The 12,007-nt window shown below is 36.8% G+C and overlaps 1 protein-coding gene across 1 annotated transcript in view; it reads right to left on the bottom strand.

Annotated features, from left to right (window-relative positions):
* Positions 1-12,007, bottom strand: part of LOC107757550 (sodium/calcium exchanger 2-like) — a 26,778-nt gene that overhangs the window by 4,238 nt on the left and 10,533 nt on the right. Inside the window, exons 3-9 of the mRNA XM_016575065.1 lie at positions 11,030-11,360; positions 10,305-10,442; positions 9,477-9,704; positions 9,098-9,352; positions 7,149-7,592; positions 5,997-6,346; positions 3,513-3,616 (exon numbers count right to left, since the gene is read on the bottom strand). Of these exons, the coding sequence (XP_016430551.1) occupies positions 3,513-3,616; positions 5,997-6,346; positions 7,149-7,592; positions 9,098-9,352; positions 9,477-9,704; positions 10,305-10,442; positions 11,030-11,329 (1,819 nt within the window). The 5' untranslated portion in view covers positions 11,330-11,360. The remainder of the gene's footprint in view (positions 1-3,512; positions 3,617-5,996; positions 6,347-7,148; positions 7,593-9,097; positions 9,353-9,476; positions 9,705-10,304; positions 10,443-11,029; positions 11,361-12,007) is intronic.

The raw sequence follows: 12,007 nt of genomic DNA, 5'->3' as shown, positions 1-12,007 counted from the left end.
GGGAGCAGTTGGGGGCTCGGTGCCTTGCTCAAGGGCACCTCAGTCTGGTATTGAAGGTGGAATCCCCACCTACAATCGAATTTCTTAGTAATGTTGAAAACAGTTGTGCTACTTCATATTTTTCTTGAAACCATCTATCCATCTATCTTAGGGTGACCAGACGTCCCCATTTTCCGGGGACAGTCCTGGCTTTTGGTGTCCTGTCCCGGACTGGAGCTGTCCCTGGAAATGTCCCTGTTACGAGTCCGACTCTCTAACCATTAGGCCACGACTTCCACATGTCGCTAGATGACGTCATACGCTAATTAGCATATATTTACGACGTCATTAGGGCTGGCAAAATAAATCGATGCATCGCGAATCGAGAAATGATTCAGCATCGATTCTGAGATTTTCCGAATGCATCGCTATTCTTTCTTGAGTCGATTCTGAGCTCAGTTTTGAACAGCAGATGGAACTGCATGCTTTAGAAACAGCCGTACTCTGCTTGTTTCCAAATCCTTACACACACTTGAACTTAAAATAATCATTCATAAAATTCGAAAAGTTCGAAGCGAATTACAAGGGTGTTCACAGTGGGCTGTGTTTACTGAGCATGACTCAGCTGAACACACAAGCGCTCTTTAGCACTCTTCTTCATGAGCATTTGAGTGTGCTGATAAAAACTAGACTGTTATGGATTTAGAGCGCCATCTGCTGTTAAAATCTAAGATCGGAATCGATTCCAGAGGAATCGCGATGCATTCTGAAAATATCAGAATCGATCCACGAATCGATTTATCGTCCCAGCCCTGGACGTCATTGCGTCATATAGCCTATGCCTTTTTGTTTTCCTCTGTGCTCACAAACTGTATTTTAATGCAGCCAAATTCTCAATAAAACTGTTTTCACTGATATATTTTTCTGTTTCTGTTGACAGACAACAGGACGAATATGAAATGCGAACGAACTAAAACGCGGCCCATTAAAGGCAGAGTAAGTGATTTTTCAAAAACACTTTAGAAAACTGTTTGGGGTAGGGGCGTGTTTGTTTTGGTGATTTCAAATATCAACATTGGCTACCAGAGATCACTTACTCTGCCTTTAAGACTACATAACCAGCTCTCCCTTTAGATGTTAATCTGCACAAAAATCCTGATTTCGAATCAAGCTCCGATACAGTGCTTTGATGTGAAATGTGTTGTTGTTTTTTTATACAAGCTTCGGAGCTTCAGTGTAAAGCATAACATCACTAACTGACAGCACGAAGCGTCCGACCTGACAGCGGTCTCTACTCCTCCCCGGCCTGCAACTGGAATATCTCGCCAGCCGGTGGCAGGCTAGTGTAGTTCATCTCGAACAAGCCTATTGCGATCGATCTGCGCAGTGCTGCATGAAGTCGGACGCACCTATTATTTTGACACTCATTGGGTATTTGACTCCACCCACCTCAACTACAGAATGTCTAATGGGCATTTGACTGCACCCAACCTCAAAAACAGAACACTCTTTAATAATTTTGACTCCACCCACCTCAAAAAGAATGCTCATTAGGCATTTGTCTCAATCTACCTTAAAAACAGAATGTCTAATGGGAATTTCACTCCACCCAACCTCAAAAACCGAACAGTCAATGATAATTTTGACCTCATCAGCCTCAAAACAGAGCACAGGTTGGGTATTTGACTCCACCCACCTCAAATACAGAATGTCTAGTGGGAATTTGACTCTATACCCACCTTAAAAATACAATGTTCAATTACCATTTAGACTTCTCCAATCTTAAATGAAATGAAAGCAATCCTGGTCTACAAGGTTTAGGATTTACATATAATTCAAAAAATCAAGACAAAGTGTGAAGTACTACACCTAACCTAATAATACCCAATAATAATTTTGACTCACCTTAATCTTGGTCTCAAGGGTGCTCATCAAATAGGAATTAACTCATGTAAAATATAAGCATTTGACTCCAACTCAAAAACAAAATACCTAATGGTAATTTGACCATTTAACTCCACCCACCTCAAAAGCAGAATCCCCAATTATCATTTAGACTTCGCCTACCTCAAAAACTCAATGAATAATTGACTCAACTCGACCTCACAAACTAAATACCCATGGGCCATTTGATTCCGCCAACATCAAAAATATCCAATCAAATGCCTCCTGACTCATTGTCAAAAGCAAACATATCACGCTACAGCATGCAAATGCTAACTGCTCTAAAAACATTTAATTCACAGCGGGCGAGAGCTAGTTAAGGCTTTAATTAGGAATACTGTTGTTCAAGCGTATACGGATTATTATACAATCATCATTTATACACTTTATGATCCAAAAACTTATAATGAAGCCATTAACGCAAGTCACTCCCCCTTTATAATCACCCGCTGAAAAATAGAAAAGCATTTGATGCTCACTGAGACAAGAAATGACAGAACAGTGGGAGTTTTGGAAAGAAAACTGTATCTTGTACATTTGTTCACATTAACTATTTATAAGGAGATGAAATGGCTGACAATGAGAGGAATTAACGCAAGTATCACCTCAGTTCAGCTACAACACAGATAAATAAGAAGAGGCGGTGATTATCAAGGCCCCATCTCTCTCTTCCAGTCACATCTGTCCTATCCCAATCTATTTTATGGGTCTTCAGTGTAACTGCTAAGCATTATGCAGGCCTGGTGTCAAGAAGGGCAGCAAAGAAGCCACTTCTCTCCAAGAAAAACGTCAAGGACAGACTGAAATTGTGCAGGAAGTACAAGGATTGGACAGCAGAAGACTGGTGCAAAGTTATTTTCTCTGATGAAGCTCCCTTCTGACTGTTTGGGACATCTGGATAATCGATTGTTCAGAGAAGAAAAGGTGAACGCTACCTTGAGTCCTGTGACGTGCCAACAGTGAAGCATCCTGAGACCATCCATGTGTGGGGTTGCTTTTCAACCAAGGGAGTGGGCACTCTCATAATTCTGTCCAAAAACACTGTCATGAATAAAGAATGGTATCAAAACGTCCTGCAAGAGCGACTTCTTCCAACGATCCATGAGCAATTTGGTGATGATCCGTACATTTTCCAGCATGATGGAGCACCATGTCACAAAGCAAGAGTGATAAAGAAGTGGCTCGAAGATCATTACATTGAAATTTTGGATCCGTGGCCAGGCAACTCCCCGGATCTCAATCTATAAATACTGAAGCAGCGAACTTTGCAAAACACAAAATTGATGTCACTGCCAAAACTTTTGGCTATGACTGTAGGTGAGTTGGATCTAGTTACTGTGAGTGACGTATGTCTAGTTTGTCCCCCTGTTGTGCTGTTGTTATTGATCTGAAACTGAACACTGGTCATAGAAATATGTGTGTGTGTGTGTGAGAGAGAGAGAGAGATGAGCAGGAGGCTATTGGAATCTCAATAGCCTTAACAAATGAAAATATACACAAGCATTCATAGAAATCTCCCACACAGAAAAATGTAAATACTCTAACATCTGTGATGATTAAAAAGAATAGTAACGCACACACACACAGACCTGAGATGCCTCTCTTGAGCCATTTGGGTTCTTCAAGGACAACGTAGAAATTTTCTTGCTTCTCATATTCCTGCATGTTAATGATGCGCACCTGTAGTGCCTTCCTGCAGACACACACGCACACAAAGAGCAAAGGACAAATAATCATTTCCTCTAGGTTTTACCTCTGAAATATTAAAGGAGACCTCAGCATTTAAATCACATCAGAGTTAGGCCTACATGAATACTTTAACACGGTGCATAAATAATTAACCCACACACAGACGAACTGAGACGAGTGTTCGGTTGTGTACATGCTTTCTTCTCCACAAACCACTGCTGCATTGAGCATTGAGATTTGAAATTTGTTTTAACAATAAAGGTAAATTTATTCAGTTTCCATGTGTGTGTGTGTCCTTTGACTGTGAATATGTGTGGTATGATTTTGGCCTTTTTTTGTCATGTGCTCTCTGAAGCTTCACTGTACACTTGACAGCACAGATTTCACATTCACATACTAAATTAATAAACAAAACCTACTAAATAAAATCCTGTCAAAAGTGGGTTCCAACTGTCAACAATTTAAAATTTAAATATTAATGTGAATTTGTGCCAAATTGTTCAACAAAATACTTTTAAACTACAAGATCTCATTTATAATATAATGGTGTCACTAAAAATATCTCCAAATGAACTGAAGAACTAAAACAGAATTTGTATGAGAATACAGAGACAGGCATCAATGTAACCTTTCAGCCCAGGATAAGTCCTGGGTTCAAATTTATTTTTAACTAAAAAAAATAAATAAACATTTGCTGCTCAGAAGCCATTATTAGCTAATTGAAACTGTCAGTAACTTTGAAGCATGAGTAGGATCCATCAGAGTACACATCAAACCAACAGTCCAAAGTTCAAAACCACAACAGTCCACACAGAAGACCACAGAACATATTAGAAACGATGTGTTACACAAACATGTTGGGGTCTGAAAGTATTAGGCAGGGATTATAGGAAAACTGCATTAAGGAGACAAAAATAGGTGTATGCAACTCTGATACATTACTAGTACTGGGGTAGAAGAGACCTCTAGTGGTGCAAATAAAAAGTGACGGCATAGTGAGAAATAATAGAGGCTGTTTGTATGCTGAGTGATGGCTATGTATAATGAGGTTTAATATTAGGTTATTACAAAATTACAGCTCAGTATAGTATTTCAGAGTATTGCATTTTTAACTAAAAGTCTTTCATAATGCTTATTATGCATTTTGAAAAATGTCATTAAATCAGATTTTAAAACATGACATATATGATATATTCACTGACATACAGTACCGTTCAAAAGTCAGTAATATTATTTTTTAAAAGAAATGTATTATTTTATTCAGCAAGGATGCATTAAATTGATCAAAAGTGACAGTAAAGACTTTTACATTGTGACAAATATTTCTGTTTCAAATAAATGCTGTTCTTTTGAAAAACGTGCATCATGGTTTCCACAAAAATATTAAGCATCACAACTGCTTTCAACATTGAGAACAATAAAAAGAAATGCATCTTGCACACCAAATCAGCAATGTAGTAACAGATGAAAATTTAGCTTTGGCATCACAGTAATAAATTACAAATATAGAAAACTAATTTCAAATTGTAATAATATTTCACAATATTACGGTTTTACTGTCTAAAGTTTACTGTCAAATACATGCAGTCTTGGTGAGCATAAGATATGTACACAAAACCTTTTGAACGTTAATGTATGTTAACTTATAATACCTTATACATCATAAATGCACTGCATATGTTATGGCGCTTTTCCACTGCATGGTACGGCACGGTACAGTTCACGTGGTGCAAATAAAAAGTGACAGCATAGTGAGAAATAATAGAGGCTGTTTGTATGCTGAGTGATGGCTATGTATAATGAGGTTTAATATTAGGTTATTACAAAATTACAGCTCAGTATAGTATTTCAGAGTATTGCATTTTTAACTAAAAGTCTTTCATAATGCTTATTATGCATTTTGAAAAATGTCATTAAATCAGATTTTAAAACATGACATATATGATATATTCACTGACATACAGTACCGTTCAAAAGTCAGTAATATTATTTTTTAAAAGAAATGTATTATTTTATTCAGCAAGGATGCATTAAATTGATCAAAAGTGACAGTAAAGACTTTTACATTGTGACAAATATTTCATTACATAGGTTGTAATGGTCCACAATGGCCCATAATTACAGGTTTTAAGTGCTAGTCAGACTGCTTATTGAGATACTTACCAAAATACTCCACAATCAATACAACACACATGCACTCATGCATTAAAGAGTATATACACTACATTTTTAACACATATATATTTTATAATAATTTTTACATAAATTAAAATTTTATGTGAATTTGGCAGGAATTTGTGTGTATCCAAGAGGTAAACAGAACATGCTCACATTTTGTGTGTAAGGGTAAAATTTGAATTTAAGACTTTTGTGTGAACTTTTACCTAGTTTGCTCATTGGTAAACTCTAGCTCTCCTTGTGTGTGCTCATAATCAACTCCTTGGCGCGCAGAACCATCCTCTGTGTGATATGGAATCATCACAGTCCCGCGCACACCTGATGTCCGGTTCACAGGCACCTCTACCACACCTGAACATTCACCCACGCAGAGCTCCCGCTGACTAAACGCGAAGACTCCCGCATGGTCATCATCCAAAATAGTTACGGTGGTTACGAAGGGTTCAACCAGTCGGGCACCATCAGTGTTGGTCCCGCCCTCACACTCTCGCAGGTTTGAGAGACGCACAAAGAAGTGTTCATCTTCCTCAAACACATCATCATCGATAATGCCCACCTATAAAAAAATATGCACATGCATCTTAAGAGAACTGAGTCATATTCAACTCAAAAACATAGTACCGTTCAAAATGTTTTAAATGTTTTTGAATAAGGTCTCTTATTTACTTCAAGGCTGCATGTATTTGATCAAAAATAGAGTGAAAACAGTAATATTCTAAAATACTATTATAACTTTAAATAACTGTTTTCTATTTTAATATATATTAAAATGTAATTTATTCCTGTGAATACAAAGCAGAATTTTTAGCAGCCATTAATCCAGTCTTCAGTGTCACATGATACTTCACAAATCATTCTAATATGCTTATTTGATGCTCAACAAACATTTCTTATTATTAACAATGTTGAAAACAGTTGTGCTGCTTAATATTTCACGTTCAAAAGAACAGCATTTAATTTAAATATACTTATTTAATATTATAAAAGTCTTGACTGTCACTATTGACCAATTTAATGCATCCTTGTATTAATTACAAAAATATCTATTTTGTTTTTACATGCTACATTTGAATCATTAATTTACCAAGCCGTTTCTTTTGATCAGATTTTTTTTCATCATCAGTCATCATGTTAATTAGTTAAATTGTTATTTTAGCATCATTTTCTGTTTATTGCTGTTTGGGATTATATCAATTTGTGTGTTAACTGAGAAAGAACTGATTCATTTTCAATGTGAGTCAAATACGACAGAACAAAATAACACAATGACTTACTCTGCAGACTGTATTTATTTAAGAAGTATTTCAAAAGAACATTCTGTTCATGGATCAGACATCACCATTTTGTGTTTCTCTCACCTTTATTTCTTTGCGTGTCTCTCCAGGCTGAAATATGATTGTTCCCTCACAATACTCATAATCTGCCCCAGAACTGGCTGACTCATTCTCTGTCCTGTAATCGACGTGGAAGGTTCTGGTGCCGGTTCCCCCCTGTAAGCAGACCCATAGACTGATGCTCCCACAGTTCTCACTGCACTGATACTGTGCCTGCTCAAAAGCGATGTGAGAACAGGTGGCCAGGTCATTCTCCACTGAATCTCCAGCTGCTCGTTTTGTCTGTTCAGCTGCTGCATGTTTCTTTAGTACATTGCCAGCACCGATCATCATGCGTGTTGCCTGCACTCGGTAAAAGGCCCGGCTCTTATGCTGTTTCTGCATGGTGGTGTAGTTTGCCATCTCAATCAGCTGATCCAGGTCTTTATCTGGATGCTTCTCTCTCAGTTCCTTAAGCATGCGGATCACCTATAACCACAGACAGTCATGGTAACCTCCAAAAATGTTTCATTTCAATTTCTTTATTGTAAAACAAACTTTGTTAGAGTGATTAGGTTTGTAAAAACCTGTTTATTTTGCAATAATTACAGATTGACTGTACATTATCCTACTTACTATATGACTAGTCTTACTATAACTATTCTAAAAATTACTATATTGGAAGTCTCTTATGCTTATCAAGGATGCATTTATTTGATCAAAAATACAATTTAAAAATTCAGTAATAATGTGAAATATTATTACAATTTTAAATAATTGGTTTCTATTTTAATATATTTTAAAATGTAATGTATTCCTGTGATGGCAAAGCTGTTTTTTTAGCATCATTACTCTAGTCTTCAGTGTCACATGATTCCAAAAAGGTTAATTTGGTGCTCCAGAAACATTTCTTATTATTTTTAATGTTGAAAACAGTTGTGATGAATAGAGAGTTCAAAAGAACATTTATTAAATATATATATATACATATTTGTAATATTATGAATTTTTTTACTGTCACGTTTGATCAATTCAATGCATCCTTGCTGAATAGAAATACAAATTCTTTCAAAGAAAAAAAAATCTTACTGACCAAAAAGTTTTGAATAAAAATATATAACTGTCACAATGTAGATGATTGGTTGCCAGGGACAACAGTCAAATATATAAATTTGCAAATCATTGGGATGGTGGCAGCGTATGAAAAAATGTTGTACAGATTACTTGAAAAAATGGATGCTTATGAGAGAAAGTGGAGTAAATATTTGACGTTTCTTGGGGATGAAAGGTTACGTCCTGGTGGTGAGACACATTGTAAGAGTGTAAATAATTTATTCTGTGTTGTTCTGTGCTTTTTGTTTTGTTTTTATGTTAAGTTTATTGCATTTATTGGATTTATGCTAGCAATCTACATAAAATTGTGACTGACACGTTGTTTGGGTGGGTTAGGGGGAAGGCGTTTGACAAAACACTTAGGCCGCATGTCCACCAAAGCGTCTTTTTCCCCGAGGCTGGCGTATTTTTTCAATTGTTTTCAATGGGAGCGCCACGTTTTTCTACAATGAATATTGATATGAAAAATAATGCTTGCAACATTTAATTCACGATGCTTCTGCCACATTATTTCTGCCGATATTCATTATCATAGCAACCAAAGCATCTCAACTGAAAAAAACACTGCGCTGCAGAAGCGCTCTCAAACACTCACAGCTTGGCATTTTCAGCAGAGCGCCTGACGTTTTCAGCTGGCTAAAAACGCTTTGGTGGACACGGGGCCTTAATCATCTGTAAATGAAATGTATTGTTTTGCCCATTGAAGAAAATAAAAAGTAAAAAAATTTGCAAATCATTATACAAAGATATTTGACCAGTTGTCCAACAAGAATCCCTGAAGGACCTGGAATCCACTGGAACACAAGAACATTCACCACAATTTCACTCATAGAAGAAACTCATTAAGATTTTTTTCTCTCTGTTTTGATTTGCTCTCTCACCTCCTCTCTGTCCTGTTCGGGTTCTTTGGTTTTCTCCATATTGACACTAGTGGTGCTGTTTTGATATTTTTCTCCCATGATGGCATCAATGCCTCTGGGTGCTAGGTCACCCTCGATCTCCACAATGATACCATGACGTTTATTGGCACGGTAACGCTTGTGCAAGTACTTGTAAAAGAGCAGGCGCCGGTCAGCGATCCAAGCCATTATGACACACACAGGGAAGAAGAAAAGAGTGACCAGAGCCTCCCAGACCTCACACACACACAATAAAAGAAGTTAATTCAATTAGGCAAGACATTTACCAACACACACATATATAAATATCTACATCCACATTTTATAAACATGTTCTGCTTACACACACACATACACATACCTGTACAATGCCAGGGCTTATGACTGCAAGGATGAGGTAGAGCCAAATATAGGCGAAGATGCTCCAGAATGCAGTAATAAAGAAGACTCTGAGATGTTTAATCTTCCTCACCTCTCCATCAGGTATCACCCACACACACACTCCGATTATCACAAACATGTTAAATGCAGCACTGCCGACTATGGTGCCAGGACCCAGTTCTCCTGACTCAAAACCATGTCCACACACCTGTCACACACAGACAGAGCAGAAAACAATACTACTATGTGTCCAAAGCAAGTAATAATGTATAATTTAATATACAATATATTTTAAAGTACGACACATACACTTCAGGTGTAAAAAAAAAAAAAGGTCCTTGTCTGATGAAGTGAAGAACCATGGCTCGAAATGTTACCTTTGGTGAGAACATTCTACAAAGAATTTTCTACTTTTGGAGCTATGGTATGTACAGTAGTATGATTTGTACTACTCTGCAGGTTGCTTTATTTTTTAAGGTTTTAGGAAAGATTAAATTCTTGTAAAAATTAGACATTTCTGGGGAACCATTTCTTAATTCTCCAGAAGCAATTCTGGAGAAGTAAAATGAGCCCTGTCTGACAGCTGAAATATTTAAGTGACCGACCCCTGTGTCAAACCACATTGAGTTAAATGATGTTTATACATGGATGAATAGCAGCTGAAGTCATCACTGTGATAAGGTGAGTGTGTCTGTCAGTCGTTTAATAATTAACCTGAAAAAAACAGCAACAACTAGGCCTTCACGTCTTTTGTGCAAAACTACTGAGTGATGAGAGTTGCTGGCTTGTTTTGAAAATGTGTGCATACCTCTATTATTGACAGCAGGATCTCAGGGGCTGATGAACCCAGAGCCATCAGAGTGAGGTTGGAGATAGTTTCATTCCAGACTCTTACTTTCATTACCGTCTTTTCTCCATTTGCACCTGTCACAGTCACCTCCTTCTCCTATATGACACATCAAGTATTTAAAAATATATATTTTTGTCATAGAGCCCACCAATATGATATCAAGCTAGAAGTCATCTTTATCGTGATAAAAGTATGTAATCACAATATAATAGTCTTTTTAGCTGGAAAATTTATGAAATTAATGAAATTGTTTTAATAACAATGCATTAAATCTTATTTGTTTTTAAAGACATTAATACTTTTATTCAACAAGGATGCATTAAATTGACCAAAAATGACAGTAAAGACATTTATAATGTTACAAAAACATTTCTATTTCAAAAAAACTTTTCTATTCATTAAAGACTCCTGTAAATGTAACACAATTTACACAAAAATATTAAGCAGCACAACTGTTTTCAACATGGAAAATAATAAGAAATGTTTCTTAAACAAATCAGCATATTAGAATACTTTCTGAAGGATCATGCGTTTACTTTATTGTTCATCAAATAGATATAGCCTTGATATGCATGTTGAATGTTTTGTGTGCGTGTATATATATATATATATATATATACAGTATATATTAACTACATTAATTAATGGACTTTTTGTTGTGTTTATTTTGTGCTGCTGTGCACCTGTGAGGTGATGACCTCGATGGCAGCCATGAAGCGATCAGCAATGATGGACACACCCAGGAACATGTAGAGAAGAAATGCAAAGTAGATCACTGCTCTTAGTGCCTGCATTGCCAGTGAGGGGTCATGTGGCAGCCACACAGGAAGTAAAATCCCTGGTTGACATTTGACTTTCTCAAAACAGGATCTTTTGGGGCCATCTGCACTACTGTTGCTGTTCCCATGAGCACCTTCACCCGCACATACCTGTGGAGAGTGAAGGAGAAGGAGGAGAAGGTGGAAGAGTAGAAGGGGAGCCATGACCAGATATGGCGACCAGAATGGCTCTCCTCTTGTGGTTGGAAGATTGACAGAGAGAAAAGGAGAGTGGTGTTATTTTTATACAAAGCATGCTCAATCAAACAAAAATGCTTTATATATATGCATTTTTGTTATATAGTGCAACAATTAACATAAGACTTGTTTTACAAATTATGTATAAAGAAATTCTGCTTGTGTTTTTTTAATAAGGCTCAATGTCTATATGTGGATACCACGCGAATAACAATGTGGTTGAGTGTGTGAGGCCATCTCAATCCTAATCTAAACGATAGGTCTTATCAGTGGTTCATAAATCATGCCTGGCTGCCATGCCATGCTGGACACAGGCAGTCCAACCTAATGGATCCATGAGACAAATACTACAACTGGACTGGCAGCGGTGGCACCAGTAAAATGAAAGAAAGACATAAACACACATCATGCTTTCAGCTTTAAATAAGTAAATGATTTTAAACTATTAACTACGGGAAATGCCAATGGTTGCAAAGCAGCAAAAGAAAAGTCTTTTATATAAAAATTACCATAAAAAGTAACTTAAAGGGGTCATCGGATGCTACATGCACTTTTACAAGTTGTTTGAACTGTAATGTGTGTTGGCAGTGTGTGTACACAACCACACTATAATGATAAAAAATCCACCCAGTGTTTTTTTTTAAT

Source organism: Sinocyclocheilus rhinocerous, unplaced genomic scaffold (assembly GCF_001515625.1).
Source record: "Sinocyclocheilus rhinocerous isolate Xijiao unplaced genomic scaffold, SAMN03320098_v1.1 scaffold984, whole genome shotgun sequence".
NCBI lineage: Eukaryota > Metazoa > Chordata > Actinopteri > Cypriniformes > Cyprinidae > Sinocyclocheilus > Sinocyclocheilus rhinocerous.
Note: the sequence above shows the minus strand (reverse complement) of the source record. Positions and strands in the feature narration are given on the sequence as shown.